The sequence below is a fragment of the Corapipo altera genome, unplaced genomic scaffold (assembly GCF_003945725.1).
Source record: "Corapipo altera isolate COAL_440 unplaced genomic scaffold, ASM394572v1 126, whole genome shotgun sequence".
NCBI classification, from domain to species: domain Eukaryota; kingdom Metazoa; phylum Chordata; class Aves; order Passeriformes; family Pipridae; genus Corapipo; species Corapipo altera.
In genome coordinates this window covers 510,541-531,485 of record NW_020884937.1, presented here as the reverse complement: position 1 = coordinate 531,485, position 20,945 = coordinate 510,541, and the positions used below count along the sequence as shown (strand labels likewise).

Genomic DNA, 20,945 nt, shown 5'->3' with positions numbered 1-20,945 from the left:
CAAACCAAAAACCTCCATTGTATTTTTCCACTTTCTTCAAGAATTTACAGGGTGGAACTTGCAATTCCCCCATTGACCAAACTCGTGAGAGTAAGTTTCTGTTCTTCAGATACAAAAAAACTTATGTTTTTTTGATTGTGGATTAGGAAGAATGAACTTCTCTAAACTTCTCTAAAACTGAACTCAGCTCTTCTAAACCAGCTGAGTTCGTACCAGGATGTTCTTTCCCTGTAAGCTCCCCGTTCAAAGACAAGCAAAGCTGGAATTTGTGCTGTGTAGCTGTGCCTGCTTTTCTCATTCTTTAAGAACTTCCCAGTACTGCTGACATTACTCTGTGCCCATAGCTGTAAAAATCCTACTAGTCCCTATTCAGTCATTAAACCATAGAAACCCAAGTTTGAAGGGGCTAAACTGCAGAGGCTTAGACATCCCATACTGGAGCAATAAAAAGTTCTGAGAAGACTGTCTTCAGTCCAGCTGCAAATACAAAGAGTACAGTACCCAGTGTATCATGAAAACAGGACCTTGCACAAGAGGCATGTAACGAGTCGTTGGTTCTGCTTATTCCTGGGTGCAATTCAAAGAGGTGGTTTGCTCTGTAAAGTGTGGTTTGTCATGGAAGATGATGTCATTCACACCATGCTTGGGAGAGAGACTAAACATGATGCTTCTAGGGAAGGATCTAAGCCAGTCCAGTTTTGTACACAGTGAAGAAGTGACTTATTGTCAGAATTCAGCCTCATTTGTTCTCTATTTAATGATTTCCACTTTTTTCCTGTTAGGGTGGTGTCAGCCCTTTAAGATGTTAGATTTTTCATGCTGTTTCTCTGCCTAGCATTTGTAGGAGCTGAGAGTTTAATTTTATCAAGCTTGTTGCCTTCGGCTTGTGAGTCCTGGCAGCCCCCTGCTTTTTCCATTTCCCCACTCCAGCTTCTCCAGTCCTCAGCACTAAACCAGCTGTAGCATCAGGATCTACTTAAAAACCTTCCAAGAGTCTTGTGTATGTACATGCCACATTTTGGCTTGTTCAAATAACTTCTCAGTTACTTGTGATCACAGGGGTTTTGTAGCCAACCTTGAGGATCTGCACCCAGGTGTGCATTGTTGCCTCTGCTTTCCTGCAGCAAAGGCTTCAGCTACTGAGTTTGATCCTGAATTCCTTGGACTTGTGTATTAAATGATTATAAACTACACTTAATTGTGAATAAATACTTCTAGTTTGAACTAAGGTGTTTAACTCTCTTCTCTAGGCTCTGTTTTGGATATTATCAAGCACATCGTGGCCAAAGGAGAACACAAGACTGGTGTCCTGGATGAACCCTGTATAGCCACAATCCTTAAGGAGGTGCTGGAGGGACTGGACTACCTGCATAAAAATGGGCAAATCCACAGGTATTTTACATTTTTCTCACCTTTGTCATAAAATGTTCTTGAAGCAGAGTAGCTGAGCACACACAGTCTCATCCCACAACTCACCGTGAGGACACGAAGAGAGGAAAGTAAAGGTGGGAGCTTAATCAAAGTGCAGAATTCAAATGTCTGTAGTCTATATACTTCATCTGTATACTATGACTAGGCCAAATGTGGGTAAACTTTGGGATATTGAAAGTTCTGACACAGAGAATCTCATTCCAAATGTCAACAGCCAGCTGCAAAGTATAGTTGTTGGAGCTGGAAAACTTCAACTGGTTTTGTTTCTTGCTGAGCTGCAAATCACCAAGAGCACTGCATAAGCAGTGTTGAGCAATTTAATAAGGACCCCTTCAAGCCCTGATTTTTCTTTTTAAGGTTAACTGCAAGATCAACATAATGAAATTTGAATCTGAGTGATTTCATTAAAAAAAGAAAATGAAAACAAAATTACTGGGAAAACAACTTCTGTAGGCAAAGCCCAGTTAACTAATGGCCTGTGATTTGACAGATCACTGAAACATGAGGGTTTCTGTGCTGCTCTCTTGTTTGAGAGATACTTTTAAATCATATTTTCCTGTCCCCCGGTGTCAAGGTGTGATGCAGTTCAGTAAGAGAAGATGCTAAGTCAGTCTATTCTGCATTAAAAAGACTGAGATTTTCAATCCTAAATATGTGCTGAAAATAGAATATGCTGCTTCTGGATAATATTCACCATCCCAGCCACAGACTGCTGCTGGAACAGGCTCTTCTTTCTTGGGAATTTTGTGAGCTTGGCTGTCTTCTGGGACAATGCCATTACAAGCATTGCTGCTCCTGTGCTGGAGTAAGTTTCTGTCCTCTTATAGCTCCACAAGAAGAGGTTACTTTTTGCCAAAATTCTATTTATTTAGAAAATCCAGTAAGTATTTATTTCATATTTATAATCAAACTGACTGGCTTTTGTAGGTTATTTTGGGTTGAAAAAGAAAAAAAATGGAACTAATTGGAGTTTTTTCCCCTGAAAGAAGTGTCAAATTTCAATTTCCAGTCTCCATTAAAATCCTTCAACAAGAACCGTTGTCTTCACTGAAGACAGTTTTGATTTCATAGCTGGTTGCTTAACTTGGTTTTTTAGAGGTAATACTTCAGGCAGCTCTGGGAATTCAGAGAAAAGTGATAAACCAACTTAGTTGCCAAGTACTTGGTAACCTTTCACTGTGCCATAAGTAATTGATAGAACCGTGTTCATCTGTGACTTGCAGTTGGTGTGCTTGGCTGATTTAGTTCATCTTCTGGTCTAGTGATACTGAAATGTATATGTTAAAGCAGCTGTAACCTGTTAAATTTCAGTTTTTCTGAAGGTATCACATAATGTTTTCTGTACTGAAAGAGTGGTGGTTCTCCATTTGGCTGGCTGGATTGGAAGAGCAAAACTAGTAAATGTGGTAAAGATTAGAGAGAATATATTCATGTGGGTGGTGTGGGGTTTTTTTACTGCTCTCAGCAAAAATACCATGTTCACAAAGTTTAAACTGCTTGGTCTGAAGAAAATGTGATTCACATTGAATCATTTGGAGGTGAACTGGACCAAACCTGCTGTGACCATTCTCATCTTGCTGGTTGAAGCATTTTGCCCATATTTAGGGAACTTCAGAAGAGAAATCAGAGCTGTGTCGTTGATGCAGCTCAAGGTTGTGGTTGTGCATCAGCTGCTTTGCATGTGTTGCATCCCTGTATTTTGGGGCTGCTCCAACAATTGTGTAGTATTTTATCATGGAAAAGCGTTTGGATTACCTCATTGTGTTGGGCTCAGTGGTCTGGGGAATTTGGAGAAGTGGGATACACAAGGAAAGTTGTGAGGTTTCCTGCCTGTGATGCAAAGGATGGGTTTTAAGTGTTGGCAGAAAGCAAGCTGACATGCCTTTGAGGGATGAAACATGTTTCCTTAATGGAGTTCGTCCTGCTGTGTTCCCTTTTATCCAGATGTGTGTGTGCTGCTGAGGAAAACACAGTTTAAAGATGTGGCACAAATGGGACCTTTCCTCATCCATAGGAATATCTGTATGGTTTTCCCATTTTGCTTAACGCCAGGGGTCATAATATTGGCCATGCCTGATGGGAAAGGCAGGTGGAAATCTTAAAGCCGTGCCAGAGATGCTCTGAGAGGAAGCGTTTAAAATAACTGAACTTCAGTCCCCTGGGTCAGTTTAAAGTATCTGGCTCCAAAGGAAACCACATCAGGTGATGGCTGAACTGCTGTATCGTGTCTGCAGCGTGGGGCAGCTGTGCTTGGGGTGAACTTGAGGCCAGGGCAAGATCAGCTGTGAAGGATCAAAATTGAAGGGCTTTGGCCAGACCTGGAAGGTCCAACCCGAAGCCAGCAGCCGTCCAGCAGAGCAAAGTGTTCAGCTGGTTTGCACTAAATATCCCATCTCTGTTCATATTACACCTAGGAGAAAACAACTTGATAAAATTAGAGACGTAGTATGAGTGAGTGACTGTAATTAGCTCATCCAAAGATGGACAAGCCAGGCTGGTGGCAAAGCCCAGAGGATGAATATCAGGACCCAAATGTGATTTTGTGGGCACTGCTGACCTGAAGTGGGACCATAAATCATTGGTGAGATCAGAGAACATATGTCTGACAGCAGAGCTGCTTCATACTTCTGAATTATTCATCATCTTAAACGGGTAAATGAAGTTAACACGTGAAAAACTGGCTTAATGAAATTCTGCTGCTGAATCTTACTCTGCATAAGTCCTCCTTGAACTTAGTGCCACTTCCAATTAAGGTTTGGGGAACTGGGTTGGCGTGGAAGTGTAAATCCCTGCTTTGGACAGGAGAGGAGTTTGACAGTATTCTCTAGAGGAGATTAGAAAGCCAAATATCTAGTGAAGGCTTAAATTATAATTCTTTTTTTTGTTTACTTTCCTAATTAACAGCCAGAGCAAGTCCGAGACTTGAATAGGCACCATTGTTCAGCAACAAATGCTGAAGTTTCTCACATTTGCCCAAAGTGATGTTTTTTTTTGCTTTCATCTTCCAAAGGCTGTTGGGAAGTGTCTTGAGGCCTTATGGGAAAGACAAAGGAGAAGGCAAAATCAGTTTTATTTTCATGAAACACTCTATACCAAGGTGACGATTACAAATGATGCCCATCTTTCTCCAAAATCACCTCTGCCTCCGTATTGCAGAGTTAGCAGCTCCCTGCCTTCCCTGCCATGTGCCCATCCCTGGCCATCTCTCCTGTGCCAGCTGCTGCTGCTGTCCCCATTGTGGCTTCCTGCGTAGCCCAGTGATCCCAATGCGGATTTGAAATCCCAGTGATCCGGCTCATGTTGAGTGAGTTAAGTACCTGGGCACCAGCCAGTGTGCTGAGGACGGAGGGCCAGACTCGGAAGCCTTTGGATGAAGCTCTGTCCTGCAGGAATCTGCTCAGCCACTTTTTTTTTTTTTATGGAAGTCGAGCGAGCCTGACGTGCTGTGAGGGGTCGCTGCCGGGCTAATCTTGTCTGGGTGACACTCAGGGTATGTTGTACCTCTTCCCCATTTGGACTCTGATTCCTCTGTGTATTTGGGGATTAGCAGGAGTTTGATGAACGACTTAGAAATAAAACTAAAGTAAAACCAACCCAAGAGGTTTTATTGCTTAAAAAGATTTATTGGAGGGAAGTTCAAGGCTTTTTCAGGTGGTGCTCCGTATGGCAGGCTGACAAATGAATCATGCTGATTAACTGTTACAAGGTCTCTCTGTCTTTCTCCCTATTTTTATCTCAGAGCTTATCTTCTGTTCATGATTAGCTGTTGTGTAACTGAATATTTTAGTTAGTCCAGGTGAAATGATACGCTGCTCAAATATAACCAGATTCTCCTATTGCAGCACAATAAATGTGATACTTGCTTGCTTTTTTCGTAAATACAAAAAAGCCTGGAAAGTGGTTTAGGATTGCATGCACTCGAAATATTGGCATGGCAGCAGTCCAGCTGTTACTTTGTTCGCTGCTCTACTTCTTACAGGGCGAGAGGTGCAGAAGCACATTTGATCTGCTGAGTTATATCAGCCTGTGCTGCCATACAGAATGTTTTGGGGTTTTTTGGTGTCTTTTGAAAATCAAGGGTGTGGGCAGCAGGGTGCTGGGGCAGCTGTTTGAATGTTGCTTTGAAGGAGACCCCGGAAAGAATATTCTTGCTGCGCTTCTATGCCGACTATATTCGACTATATTGTTTTTTGGACCTTAGGATGGTTTTGACAGAGGATCAAAGTTTAATTGTTTGCCTCTTCACCTATCTTAAGAATAAATAACTTCTGAGAAAAGGACGTGAGCACATCACCAAGACTCGTGTGTGGGCTTTTGCAAGAGTGCTGCCCCAGTAGCGGGTTTTGTATTTAAGATGAAGGAGCTGATGGATATATTTTGGCAGAACTTGGCTGTCCTACAGGATCCAAGCTTAATTTTCATGTAGCTGATTAATGCATTGATAGCTGTGCTGGCAGGTCTTGTGGTTAAACTGGATTCCAGTATGCCTCTGATTATTTTGATGACTGAAATACTGTACTTTTTTGTTTCTGTAGCAATACTGTGGGAGAACATCAAGCTCTTCTCTCCACAGTGCTGTAATCTTACTTTGGGGAGTGCGTTTTGGAAGTGAAGTTTGGTAGGGGAGGAATGGATAACGGGTGGAGCCTTTCCACCTCTAATTGCCAGTTTGATTTTTAAGTCAGGACACTGGTAATTTGAAAGTTGGCTATTGCTCAGCTGTGGGAAGTGGAATTTTCTTATTCAGAGACGTGTACTTTGGTCTCTTCTTTTAAAGTATGGTAAGGGTAGAAATAACCCCTAGAGGTGGTAGTTAATATAAATTTTAGAGCTTTAATTTTTAAATAGTTCAGTAGTCATAGAAATGTTACTCTTGGCTGTTTCAGTGGGAAGGAGGGCAAGATGCAGCTCTGGGTTGTACTGGGTGATTTGTTCCCTCAACAAACATCTTGCTGTGTGCAGTGTCAAGGGCACAAGGACCACCAAATCCTACTCTCTGTACAGTGAGAGGGGGTGTATTGTGGTGGTTTGGCAAACCAACATGTTCTCCTGGTGGTTGTTTCTTCCACTGCATCATCCAGAAATTCATTGTTCAAAAAAAAGAAAAAACAAAACCAAAAAAAAAAAAAACCCACTGTGGTGCGGAGAGAAAATCCGAACCAGATGTAAATCCCAAATCTGCAGACAGCCAGAAACAATAACTCCCATGGAGACAGTTTTCCTCAAAGTGGATAAAGAACAGTCTCTGCTCTGAAGCCTAAAACCCTGGGATTGAAACCTCTGCTGGTAAATATTGTTGCTGCTCAAATCACAGGGGTGCTGGGGGCCCTGCAGCAGCTCCAGGGGACTCTGTGTGTTTGCAGGGTGATGTCTGGAGGTGTGGCTGTTGCAACCAGGTGTTTGCCTCTGTGTTTTCTCCTCAGACCCAGGTGCTGCCTCTGAACTTTGTCACTCAATGTCCTGCACTTACTCAAAGTAACTTCGGTGTAGTTCAGGGGAAAACCTACTTTTGGTAGAACTCCTATGCATGACATTAGAAGGAGGGGAAGTTTTTAGGTTTTTCCCTCTGCTGCATGGAGATGTGAAGTGGGAAGAGTACCCTGAAAAGCAGGAGATAGAGGTTGGGGTGATCTCCAAAAGCAGTGACAGGTTTTGATCAGTGATCCATGATCGAGTTGCACACTCAACTAATGTAGTTTCCAGTAGTTTTTGAATTGTCAGGAGCATTTGAATTTGATGTGTTTCCAGGGAGAACAGTCATCTGCTGTCTGCAGCATTAAATGTATCAGGTGAAAATGTAACAGATTCTTTTGGCTTTCTACTCTGCAGAAACCAAGTGCCATTCACACCTGTGTACAGCAGCTTTTGACATCTGTCTCATGTCACTGCATTTATCTGGTGTAGATTACTGGGACGAGATTGCCTGGTATAGACTCTTGCAGCATCTACCCAGCAGCAGAGTGACTGTTTAAATAATCATGTTCATCTTTTCCACTGTGATATATGAAGTAAATAACTCCCTTCAAAAAGGGGGCTTTGGGTATTGTCCCCTATTGTGATGCAGCAGATTTTCTGGCCTTTACAGATCCTAAAAGCTGCATTTTTGGAGATGCCTTAAGCATTTATCCAGACCACTTCATGTCTTCTGCTAAAGCATGAGAAAAAAGGGTCACTTGCTAAATTTGTGTGGTAACATATTAAGCTCTTGAAAATTTTGTAAGGTTACATCAGAAGTTATTTTTGTATGTTTGCTTAATCAAATTATATCCTGCCTAGTAGAGTTCTAATAAAACTTTGATATTAAAAAGTAAAGTTAATACTTTAAAAAAAAAAAGGTGAGACAAAACCCACACACATTTAGGACAACAAATAAGGAACTGCCACAGAGAAATCTATCACTTAGTGGTAGCCTGGAAAGCATCACCAAGTGAGACTGGGAGTTGAGAGAGCACTGTTTCCATTGTACACATACCCAATTTTATAACTGCTTCCTCCATTTTATAGGAATTACTGGATGAAATGTGGAGATCTTTCTTCTTCCTATGCTGGTCATTCTTAAAACTGTTGTTTCCTAGATTTTGGAGGAGGAAGTTGAGCTGACAGGGCTGACAGGGCTCTGGGTGTCTCGAATTTCTCCTCCTGTGTCACGTTGCAGACATGGCTGAGCGGGAGCTGTGGGTGGCTTTGTAGATAGGGACAGCTCTTGGCTGCATAGGGGAATGCCTTGGACCTTGTGTGTGTATAGATATACATACTGCTTCTCCAGAAGAGGGGTGCTTTTTGCCTTTTGGAAATTAGGACCTTTTTAAGCCACCGTATATAAATTTTTTGGGCCTTATTTGATCCAGATTGGTTCTGTCTTTACTGGAATGACCTTTCCTCCTTCCATCGTAGCAGGGAGATGTGCGAATCACTTGATAGTCCCATTTCTTCTGCTACCTGATGCATCTTGTACTCAAACTGGGGTGATCTACGTGTGGTAATTTCTGGGAAATTCCTATTTCTGAGGACACTAGGAACATGTTATAACACGCAGGAGATACTGCAGCATGGTGACGTGCATCACTGGTACTGCCACATGGAGCAAACCTGCCTCTTTGCACGTTAAATCATTTGACATGAAATATTGAAACAAGACCACGTTATAACTTGACTGTTTTCCTCTGTTACCAATGACTAAGCCAGGGTGTCCCAAAAATATCTGGGCCTCCAGGGGTAGGAACAGACCTTGTGACTCCACAGCTTGCGATGTGTGTGTTGCTTTTCATGCTGCAGCTGTTAAAGGGTCTTTGTGCCTTGTCCCCACTGCAGTCCTTAGGAAGTAGGATCAGGAAATGGAAGGGCTGAATAGATGAATTTGTGGAAGAAATACTGGTACATTTTTAGCTGCTGTTCAACAGTATGAAAACTTGATTTTAAAGCCTGCTGGCAGGGTCCTTTCCTTATACAATAGAAAAAACCCTGAAGTTCTGACAGACTCAGGGAAACTTTAAAAGCGGTATGTGAAGTTAGAGATATAGCTTCTGTCTTGCATTGACTGCTGAAGGGTGTCAGAAGCCCTGGTTGATTGGCAAATCCTCCTTGTCATGAGCTGCTGTTACAGCAGTGACATGCATTGGGGTGAATGTGTGAAACAACAGAGTCTTTTGCTGGAGGAAGAAGTGGGGCTGTGAAGGTTGGTATGGTTAGATCATATCCATGTTGGGAGGTAGTGCTAAATCCAGTGTTTGTAGCACTTTATTTTCTGGCTTAAGGAGCTGATCTGTCTGAAAAGTGTTTTTTAAGGTTTTGAATCACCTGGAGCAACTTCCCCACAGTGATGTGCAGGTGAAGTTACTTGAGCAATGATGCTGGGCTGGCTTGGTGACGGATGGGTGGTGGAGTCCAAGGCAGACAGGATCTGTCCTTGAACTGCACCACCCTTTTACCCTCGTTGGGCTGTAACCACGTGGGAAGAGAAGGAATTAAAGAGAGTGGGAAAACATCAAAGGCAGAGTTGGCACAGGAGTGAAAAGTGTAAGTTGGGCGTAACTTGCCGAGATAAAGGGAAGTTGCAGACGCTGCGATAACAGTGACAGACAGGGACACAGTGAGGGATGTGACACTTCATAACAGAGACTCACAATGGGTTAGCCCAAGGTCTGCAACTCATTCTGTACTGCCTCAGCATCTTCCCAGCCCCTGGAGCTGTTCAGTCAAGGAGGATGACAGTGAATTTCAGGCAGATCTCCTGCAGCTTTCCTCAGTGAGTCGTCCCTTGTCTGAGCTGACACAGCGACTTAACCTAAAAGAAATCCAGTTCACATTGTGGTTTCTTGGGCCCCAAAGCCTCTACTTAAAGCAGCATTGGCAGGCAAAAAATCAAGAGGGTATCATGCAGCCTCTTGAAAGGTGTTTTATGATTTAGCTACAATAAAGTGCAATGGGAGATTAATTTCTCATATAGCCCTCACTGGGGTTTCTGTTTGCCTATGCCAAGACACAGGATGGAGTTATCTCTCCCAAGAGGTCTCTTCATTACACTCAGAGTGATCTGCCTGGATCTTAAGGGTAGGGCACAGAGAAAACAAGTACTTGATGTCCTCTTATAGCTCGTTTTGGTGGATGCTGACAGTCCTTTCCATTGGGCTTTGTCTACACATGACTGTGACAGGCTGTGGCTTTGCAAACAGTCACTTCTACCTGCCAAAGCCTTGCTTCACACTGCTTAAAAGCACAAAAAGAACCTTTTTAATTCCTGGTTACATTGGATTATTCATCTAACTTTCCCCAGCCGTTAAAATGACAGTTAAAAAGCTTTTAAGTGTTCCTACCTTTGTAGCCCCCGTGAAGTCGTGCCTTTAAAAATGTCTGTCTCATTTGAGCCCTCGGGTAAATCATGAGCTGCCTTGTGCTGCTGGCATTGAGTTCCTGCACTGAGGTCCTGGTCTTTGAGCACAGCCCAGCAGCTGACAGAGCAGCTCGGAGAGGAGGGAAGCAGCAGTCACTGTGCTTCCCTGATCCTGAGCAATAAAGTGTGTCCCTGGGCTGGTCCCCCGCTGTAATTTATGGCAGCCTGGCTGCTGCCGCGGGGCCCGGCTGCCAGTGGCCACGAGGGCCTGCTGAGAGGGCTGTGGATGAGCAGGGATGAAGCAAGCTGTGGACTTGGCCCTCTCCTCCCTCTGCTTATGCCTGGCTCAGCAGGGAGGCTGGAGAGGAGTATGGAAGCTGCTCTGCCAGCTCTCTGCCATTGGAAAACCTTCAAGCTTTGGGAGATGTTCCTGAGGCCGGCTCTGCAGTTAAGTACAGCACAGTAATAGACAATTGCACCTCACACAAGAGTTTGGGACTTAAAGCTCAACTCTGTCACAGGAAAATATTAGTGCACACAGCTTTCCTGAGCAGGAGCAGGGGCATGTTAATGTGTACAGCACTTCCAGTGTTGACTTGAATGCCTTCTACTGTGTTGTACTGAACTTACTGACATTTGAGGGTGTAAAAATACTGATCTGCCTGCACGCTCCAAGCCTAGTTTACATTTGCCAGCTCTAAATGGTAAAGCACTTGCATGTCACCAGCTTTTTATATCTTGGCTTATAAGGCAAAGGAAAGAGGTGACACAGGTAACAGCATATCACTGAAGGGAGAAGAATGTTTCACGGTAGAGAGAGTATAGTACTCATTTGGTATAATGTCACAGATTGCTTCATATTTAACTGTATGTAGAGATATTGTCCAGGGAGCATTTTCTGCATGACTCAGAACTACATCAGCTCCAGCAACTGGTTGCATTCAGCATAAATATTTTGAGTTCTTCATTACTATTAACAGAAAATAGTAATTGTTGCATCTTGCACCTTCTCTTTTTTAAAATGAAACTTGGCAGGGCCAACCACTCCTTCCTCATGCCAAATTATGCGCTGTGGAGCTCAGTCCATGAAATTTTATTGTTGCAGTTGATGTAAATTGCATCTAATGGGCAGATGACTCACGGCTGTGCTGACATCCAGCTTTGCATCCTAAAGGCACATGCCAGCAGGCTGGAAGCATAGGCAGAGTAAACAGGGCTTATCTCTGTTTCCCCTTTCCTGGGATAGTTTTCTTCCCAGTGCTGGCCTGCAGAGCTCCTGGGATGCCACCCTTTGCTCAAGTCCCTTGTATTGTGGCCTTAACAAAGCATCCTTAGCAAGCACTGTATGTTGGTGCCAAGGATTGAGGGCTATGGATGAGGGCAGATCTGATCATTAAGCAGAATTTCAAGTACTTATGTAGGCTTTTTATAGTGGGAACAAGCCATCAGGATACAGTTCCTATAGTTCTCCCCCCCCCCCCACCTTGCTAAAAAATAATTTGTGGAGGATGTGGGAACACAGCACTGAAAACTGGGGACTATCATCTCATTGCCTTCCTGTGCTCTCAAGCCTCCTGTAGCTGGAAGCATGGTTATAATTTTGTTGTTGGGGTCAGATTTGGTTATACAGCACATGATGCCTATGGCCCAGCCCCAACCTGAAGGCATTCATGTGATGTAACTGGTACATTAGTGGGAAGCTAAACCAGTTTGGGATGCAGATGAGGAGGGATTTCTGCCCTGCTGCAAAACCTCTCAAGGCTGATGTGGAGAATCCAGCTTTGCACTGGAGCAAGTCCAAACCCCTCTTCCCGCTCAGGTTGTGAAGTACAAAGTAAATAGAAACATAATTGTTATTTTGTGGAAGGGCTTCTGAAGGCTTTAGAAGAAGGGAAGGTGACAGCTACAGAGCAAGAATGTCCGGAACTACTGTAGCATTTGTAAAGCTACCAACAAGAAAGTTTACTCCATCCTTCTGTAACTTCATTTAAAACGTGGTATAATTACTGTTTATGCTAAAGCCTAAAGCTGCTTCCTGTTTCCAATGTAGTAATTGTGCCAGAGGCACACCATTTATTCCCAGTGTATCAGCCCAGGATATGGTCATTACCACATTAATAGGAAGTACCTTCAAATTGTTATACTTGGCAATAACTGTATCCTGGAGTAACAAACTTCTCGCCATTCAGTGTGTGAGTTTATAAGCATCTCCTGAGGAGAATAAACAGGAAAGCACTTACCCTCTCTCCCCTGCCCAGTTGCTTTAAACACAATTAATTAATCTTAAAGATGATTTTAGAGGAGAACCTACTTTGAAGACACTGCCAGTATATGCTAAGGAAAGGGGTTTTTGCTCTGCCAGTGTTATAGTGTTATGTATAGACTGGGGTGAGGAATGGGAAAGCTGGAAGTTGCCTCTGTGGTACAGTAACTCCAAAATGGAGTTGGTGTCCCCAAACATCTAGGTGCCCCATCAGTTTTGCTGCTCCAGGGTGGAGTGCACCAGGCTGGGGTGAGTAATGGCCTTTGGAGAGGGCTGGTCACTGTGAGGAAATGCCACATGAAGTGGTGATTTAATTCTGCAGCTTGACTTAGGTATTTGGCAGTGGCAGTTTCGGCCTCCTGGATTTGGAATTGTGGCAATGACTTGTTTTAATTTCTTGAACCAGCTTTAAGCATCGTATTTACCAACTTTTGTTTCCAACAAGAAAATATGTAAATTTTAATTAATCCAAGCTGAAGTTAAAAAGAAAACAAGCCTCTGCATTGGTGGGGGAGGTTAAGGGACTGGAGTACTTTGGCTCTTTTTTCCTATGGGATGCAATCTGAGTGCTTGTTTCACTACTTTTTGCATTCTGAGCCTGTCCAGCTTGCTCTGTTGTGGTGGGATGGTTTGGTGGTATTGAATGTGTCCTGTTTTCTGGCCACTGTTGCTACACCAGTGAAGCCAGATTGATATTTTTTTTTTGCTTCATCCTTAGTTTTGCCTAAAAACTTCCCTGGCACTTCCTTCAGAGCTGAGTATGGTCTGCTCCGGGGGCTGAGTGAGCCACACATGCTGTTGTGCCAGAGGGGAGGTTTGGAAAGGCCCTAAAATACCACATGGCCCAGCTACTGGGGAAATGCTCCAGCATCCTGGGCTGCCCTGGAGTACAGATGGAAGAGGAAATTACTCTTACTCCAGTAAGAGAAATTATAACTTCAGTGGGCAACCTCAGTGCATCCTATTCCTTTCCCTATAACCTGGCACTGGCAGGCAGCTCTGAAAGGGCCTTGTGCATCCTGGCTGTTGCAGGAGAATCAGCTGTGGATAAACATTTCCAGTAGGACTGGAGAGTTTCCTGAGCACCCTTTGTTCCCTCTGAATTAGTGCTGGTGCACAGGGGGATTCCTGGAGATGGCTGTGCCTGTGCCAAGCACATTTCACACTGTGTGAGCCAGTTCCTTACCTAGGAAGCAGCAGCAGACTTGGGCACTTCACTCCAGTGCCTCCACATGCTCATTTTGTTGGATCCCAGAGGCATCACCTGCCTAACTATTGGCAGGGAGCTTTTCCATTCCTCCCTGTTACAGACTATGAACACTTTGTGGGAGAGCAGGGGTCAGTCAGGTTTGGATCTCTCACAGCAACTAGCTCTACAGCTCCAGTTGTATTGGATTTTGCCAGAGGATGCTAAGGGGGGGGCATAGCAACATGCTTAATTGGGTATTTAATCCCCTCAGGGCCTTCATCTCTTTTAAGAGTCTCCATCCAGTGCGGTGCTGATGCTGTCTGGTCTCCAATTGCTACAGCCATTAATTGCAGGAAGAGAACAAAATAATGCTCCTTGGAGGGAAAGTCAGCTCCTCAATTCTGTCATGTCATATAACTTCAGAGTTTCCATATAGATCTATCCAGCTGCTAGCAGAAGGTGTACATTTGGCAGGGCTTGGAATACTTGTTTGAAGGTGCTGTCAGCTGCAGTTTGGTGTTCATCTTCAGTGGGACTGTCTTATGGTCTGTTTTGTTCCACTGTATGCTGGGGGAAAGCTTTGCCATGCCAATATCCTAGACTGGGTATTGGGAAGAGTGTGATAAATGCTCATGCTGGAGAGGATGTGTTTAAAATTATCCTGGCCTGGAACTGGCAGTGGCCCAGCCTCCTCTTGAGAAGAGCAAAGCCAGGAAGGAGCTGATTTCCAGGGCCTGACCGGGCCTTTTTGGCCAGACCATCAAGCCAGTTCTGTTCTCATGATGCACGAGGGAGGAGGGAAAAAATAGCTTTTGACTTTTTTCTCTATGTGAAATGATTTGGAATATTTGTCAAAGGCAGTGGAGGGAAAATTTGCTTGTTTTGGTGTTGTTTTCCTCTTTTCGCTCCGGGTCTGTGTGGGTTCCTGGGCAGCACAGGTTCAGCAGCAGTGCTGGTGAACCCAAATGTCAACTATAAAGGTGCTTCTTTTGGCTTGGTGGGGGGAGCAGCCCATGAAAACAAACTGGAAAACTTTGAAATGTTTGGAGTGAATGTAGCATTCCCTCAAAGATGGAGAAGTGCTGCTGTAAACTTAAAAGCTTAGAGCTTTTTTTGTCTAGGAAGAGGGCAGTACAAAACTTTCACAGCACATGCTGAATGTTGTTGTGTGTTCATTGACTCTGGTAAAAAAAAATTCAAGGAGACTTTTTCACTAAAGCTGAGGCTTCACAGGACAGTTGAGTGACCCCACTTTCCCATTTTCACCATCTCTCTTGTACCAGCTCTGCTCACCTGACCTTTGGTATTGAGGTTCTGTTCATTAAGCCACGAGCAAAGGTTTTTCTTTTGTCTGTAGTTTCACCAGTGTGTGGGGCTAAACTGATTTCCTAAGGCAGCATGTGAACTCCTCCAGGGCAGGAGAGGAGCAAGACATGGGGCTGGGGGGAGAACATGGTGCATTCAGCAGGAGATCAACTCATTGTCTCTTGAAGTTGCTCCTGCTGAAGGGATGCATGAGGATCAGATCAGTGCTAGGTTCTGTTTTCACATTTTTAGCTAAGTTTGAAAACCTGGGACAAACCACTTTCCTTAAATTTTTAAGGGTGCCTTCTGCTAAGTTGTAATTTTATTTTTTTTTCTGTACACAGTACCTGAATTGCTACTAGCTATAAATCATACAAATACTACTTAGTGTCTGTCTATGAAGTTACAATTGATGTTAAGCCCCTACTATTTCTGCATGATTAGAGGCAGGAGGTGCTAATGCAAGAAACAAAATATAAGAAATAATAACTGTTTTGTGTATTTTTGTTGGTTGAAGGAAATATTTAATGGCTTCCACTTATTGTTGCTTTATCTTTCTGCAGGGATGTGAAAGCAGGAAATATTCTTCTTGGAGAAGATGGCTCAGTGCAAATTGCAGGTAACTTTCCTGGGAGCTTTGAGTAAACTTTAGCCATAACTGCATATCCAGAGAAATTATTTAATGATCAAGGAGAAATTTATAAAAAATTGTTAGCCTCAAAAAGCCCCACAGTTCTTAAAACAAACAAACAAAACCAACAACACCAAAAACCCCAACAATAAACAAACCACAAACCAAAACAAGAAACTGAACCAGAATTTACTACATCTTGTTATCTTAAAATACTCTTATTTGGAACAATGACAATAAACAGGAATAAATCATTTGACTGTCAAGTGCTCAGAATCAATAGATCAGATAAAATTCTTGGCATAAGCTACTCAGATTTTTAACTCAGCAGATTTATAGGCTTGAAAGTGGAGTGCACAGACCTCACTGATTTATTGTCAGTGTGTAAGGTGGTTTTCCAAAGGACTGTGGCAAAGGGTGGATTGATTTATCAGAAGCAAATGGGTATATCTGACAGTAAAGGTCCCTTACAACTTTGCCTTATGGAAAGAGCTGCTGATCAAACTGCTCATGTGGATGTTCCCTGGTCTGCTCCAGTTGAACTGGGTGGTAGAGGGGGTGTTTAACTGGCTGCTCTGACCCAGCCCAACCTGGAGTGAGCTGGAAGTCTTGGGAGCAGTCATGCAAACTTAGGAATAGGGTAGGGAAAACTGTAAAGACAGTTTCTTTAGCTAATACAGATCTGCCTGGAGTTGTGTGTTGTAGTCAGGGCTGTCATGAGCTGCAGCAACACAAGTGTGTTGGAAACAGTCCTTGGTGTGGGTGGACAGTGTGTCTGTGGAAAAGGGGTGTGCCTTTTCTTTCATACATGTTCCTACAGACTTCACTCTTCTTTCCAGATACCAAGAATTACACCCCATCCTTGGAAACATTCAAGGCCAGGTTGGATGGGGCTCTGAGCAGCCAGTTCTGGTTGAAGGTGTCCCTGCTTGCTGCAGGGGGGTGGATTAGGTGACATTTAAATGTCCCTTCCAACCCGAGCTAGGCTGTGGTTTTGTGATTATTAGTATTGCAGGCTATTAAGTAAGACAAGATTTTTGGAGAGTACATTTAGAGCCTGTGATATTTGTTTTTCCTCCTCTTCCCAGGGTACTGTTTTCCTCTATTGAGTACAATTCTTCTCCAGCTGTCCTTTCTCTCAGGACTCCATTCTTTCTGTGGATCTCGCAGTGCTTTTCCAGTCCCTGTGCCACTTCTAGCTGGAGGGCAGAGCTTGTGCCTGGTCCTACCATCTTGGCAAACATCCTTGTAAATGTTTAACATTTTCAATCCCATATTTAATTGGGAAGAGACGTATCTGTGGGTGATAAGGTCTCTTTAGTTCCCTGCCCTGCTAGTGGAGGCACAGCAGTGGGTCAAGCCAGTGTACTGGGGGTTAAGGGACAGGGCAGTGACTGTTGTGTCAGGGGGAAGTGCCTGTTGCATTTTTTATTCCTTTGGAATATCTATGCCTGGCTTTGCATCTTGGAATGAAAGCTGTAGATTATCCACCAGGAAGCAGAACACATTGCAATGCGGTTTTTATAGGTAGCTCTCCCCTCTCTGCAGAGGACAATAATCCCTTTTACAGAACATAACACCTATTTCTGTTTAAAACCTGAAGTTGCTTTGTTTTCCTTTTTAAGTCTCCCAGTGCCCTTAATGCCTGCTGTTATAATTTCTAATGAGGTGTAAATAATTAATCTGTGTGGCAGCTGATGGAAGGTAGGGAGTGGCTTCTAAAACGCTCGAAGGAGGAAACTTTTTACAATAAAATCCTGGGTTTTTTTCCATAATAGGACCAAGCTGTAACTTTTTGGATTTGTACTTGCATGGAGCTTTAGATTCTGTTTTGGGAGAGGCTGCAAATAGCTGTTATTCTGAGTATTTCTGCCAGCCTAGAGAAAGCTGCTTGTGTTTCTCTTCCACAAGCGTACCAGGGCTTGGCTTTTTTATATTAAGTCTCACTGGTAATAGGTACCTGTTTGTGCTTTTTTCTGCTGAGTAATTTTTAGTTGATAAGTAACTTTAAGGTTGACTGATCTTAACTGTATGAATTCCAGAGGATTTATTTTGTCTGTAATTTGTACATGCTCCCCTAGACTGAACTACTTGTGGTTTGTATGTGCAACATTTAAATGATGAAATCCACCTCTCAGCCTGTCCTGTGAAAGCAGCATTGTGAGATGTGCAAAGTTCCCTCTTTACAGACTCTTCCTTTGAACATGCAGAAGGTCCAGTGAGGCTCTGTGACTTTTCATCAGCCACAGCAGGGCCACTAAACTCAACCAAGGTCAGCGAGTTCACCCGGTGGCAGGAAGCACTTTCGATTCTGTGGAGGCAGCTGATGACTTGAAAGAAACGAAAATAAATTAATGAATAATAGAGAAGAGCCTGACCTGGTCATAACACGAGATTTCGTTTCTGTGGGAATTTCTGACACTTAAGCTTCCTTTCCTCCTGACCCAGGATGAAATAGCAAAATTTCTAGTGAATTCTTTGGGGAGGAAAAAATACTGGAAGCAAACCAATCCCAATAAAATGAGATTTGTTTCAACGAGATCAAAGCACTCGCCTTTGATAATAATATTAATGCATATTATGAATAATTCTGTTGATTGAATGCTTCAGTTCTGAGCTAGATGACATCGCTGCGTTCCCATGGAACAAACATGTTTAAGTTTCGCTGGAAAGTTACACCAGAAGGAAAAACCCAAAAGATGGATCAGCTGTGGAATGAAGCCTGAGGGTCAGAGTGAATGGGGCACCTCCCTGCTAGGAGCTGGTTTGGTGTACATGAAAAATTTAAATAATGTAGCAGGGAAGAATGACTTCCATTCTTTTATAATGACTCCTTTCCCTCTTGCCATTCCTCAAGCCACACTGCCTGTGAACAGTTGTTAAGAAGGTCTTATTCAATGTTTGGCCTTTGCAACCTTGTGTTCCTCTGTGTTTCCTACTGCTTGACACAATTCCTGCTTCTTGTCTCAGAAGAAATGTAATTCTTAAATGTAAATAAGGAGTGTATATCTCAAACTGGAGAGGAAAAGAAGTGCTTTCAAGGTTTAGAAAAAAATGCTCATCCCTGTAATGGAGGAAACCTCACTGCTGGGCTGTACCTCCACAATGTATCAGTGAATTTAATTATGGGAAACTTTCACTGTGTAGAATTCATGGCAGTAATTTTGCTGCAGGATTCTACAGTTCTAACTAGTGAAAATTAAAGCCTCCTTTGTTAATTTGGGCCATGCAATTCTGTTAAGGCTGAACAGAAAAAGCAACTTGATGAAAGTGTGTCAGCCATTTCTCAGGTTCTGTTTGTAACTCTGAATTGGTGGTTGTGCATCCGGTGTGAAAGCTGCTGTGGGAGCAGGTGAAGGGCTGGAGGAGAAATCTGTGAAGTCGGGGGCATTTGCTGGGAGTGGGATTTCTAAAAATTCCTCTAATGGCCTGCACAAATTCCCAGGTTGAAACTCCTCCCCAAGTCTTGGGACTTGGTATTTTTACTCATGGCTCTATTTTTAACTCTGTAGCTCCTTTTGCTTTCAAAATGTGCATCCACTGAACCAAGGAGAAAATTGTCTTTAACAGACCGAGCTGACCAGCGAGAACTAAACTGAGGCAGTTTGCTTCTATCTTAACACTTTATTTTTTTTTTCCAAGGGCACTGGCTTGGGCTGGTGGCTTGGCATGAGGTTTTTGGAGCCTGTTACAATTCAGTGTGGCTTTCTCAGTTTGAAGTGTTTTCCTGCACATTGAATTAATCTGTCTTCTGGAGAGAGCAGGACTCTTTCCCAGATACCATTGTTCTGGGCTGTGGTTGCAATGTAAATTGAGATAGCCACGTTCTTTTGTGTTCCAGCCTCTCCATGGCAGTTATTTCTTTTAATCAGGGCATAAAACCTCTTTGCCCTGGCATTTATTGGCTCCCTGGAGTCTAAAAGCTGTACGGGTAAAAAGCACTCTTGTCAACATAAACTGCATCAGCACCAATATTGCTGCATAAACCAGGAGATGACTTCTCACAGTAAGCAAGACTTAGCATTTGTCAGTTTACTTAACTTTGCAGGCCCTATAAATTATTGTGAAATGAAGTGAGCATCTTGATGGGAAAGGGATGGGAGAGATTGAGGGGAAACTCTCCCAGGGTGCACAAGACTTGCTCAGTGTGAGCCACACTCCAACCATGGCACAATATCAGCATCCTACTGAGTCGGAATACAGAATAAATCTTTTTTTTCCTTGATTTTGTCCACTGGGGTATTAAATAATGCTGTTGCCCATCCCTCTGTGACTGAATGTGATGATAGAAGAGCCTGCTGAGGGCTGAGAGCGCACATCCCTCCGTGGGTGGGATTTTTTGGTTGCTGAGTATCTTCAGGATTTGAAACCAGGGAATTATTAACGCGCAATCCGAGAGGTGCCCGGAGTGCCTGGCATGGCCCGGGATGGCCGCGCTGCCAAGCGGTTGAAGTAGATTGAGATTTCACAAAGTTGTTCAGGACTTGCTAATTGATCCTGGGCAAATTGCCCAACCCCTCTCGCTTTATCTATTTATAAAATGGGGATAGTTAAGGCCAGGCAAAACTTGTGTAACTGAATTTGTGTAACTTTCCACAAATCCATGCCAGCTTGTCACCGGTTCGCTGTGTTCCTGACTGCTCTTAATTCATTGTACTAAAATAGCCCTCTACATAAACATCGAGCTATGGTGCAGGCAGTGTCATTCCCCACTTTCCCTTAGGAAACTCTAACTTTGGGAGATTAAGTGGCTCTAAGAAGGGGCAAGGCGCAAATCTGACTTGGGAGGGACGTGTCGATTGCAGCCGGTGTTGTATCATGACTCCTGCTGTATCAGGAGCTGCTTCTCCCTTTCAGAAAAAGGGCCAGAGGTATTTTTCTGTGTCTAGTGGAGAGTTTTAGTGCCTCTCTTGCAGCAGCATGATGTGAAGTAACTTTTTCTCTGTGTCACTTGTACTGTCTGCGTTTCCTGAAGAGATGTTGCACTGTTTTGTTGTTGAAACCACTTCTCCAAGGGCAGTGGGTGGATTCACCCAGCCCGGGCTTTGTCATCCTGAAGTTACTTTGTGCAGTAGGAGAACAAGTGTGTTTTTACAGATCCAATACCACTGTATATCCATATAAACTTGAAAGAAGCTTTTGATTTTTGTTCTCCACTAACCTTCCTTTTCTCTGGTGTCCAATCACCTACTGCTTTCTCAGCACAAAATTGCTGTTTGCCACGGCCTTCCTCCTCTTCCTGCCAGGTTTGTTCATCTTCAGTGCTCTAAAAGCTGTAAGGTTTGCAGGGAAACAC

At 43.4% G+C, this 20,945-nt stretch overlaps 1 protein-coding gene across 2 annotated transcripts in view; it reads left to right on the top strand.

The window, feature by feature from the left end:
• OXSR1 (oxidative stress responsive kinase 1) overlaps positions 1-20,945 on the top strand; it is a 97,550-nt gene that overhangs the window by 39,983 nt on the left and 36,622 nt on the right. For both annotated transcript variants that reach the window (XM_027660609.1, XM_027660610.1), the window contains exons 4-5: positions 1,251-1,392; positions 15,582-15,637. In XM_027660609.1, coding sequence (XP_027516410.1) covers positions 1,251-1,392; positions 15,582-15,637 — 198 coding nt within the window. The remainder of the gene's footprint in view (positions 1-1,250; positions 1,393-15,581; positions 15,638-20,945) is intronic.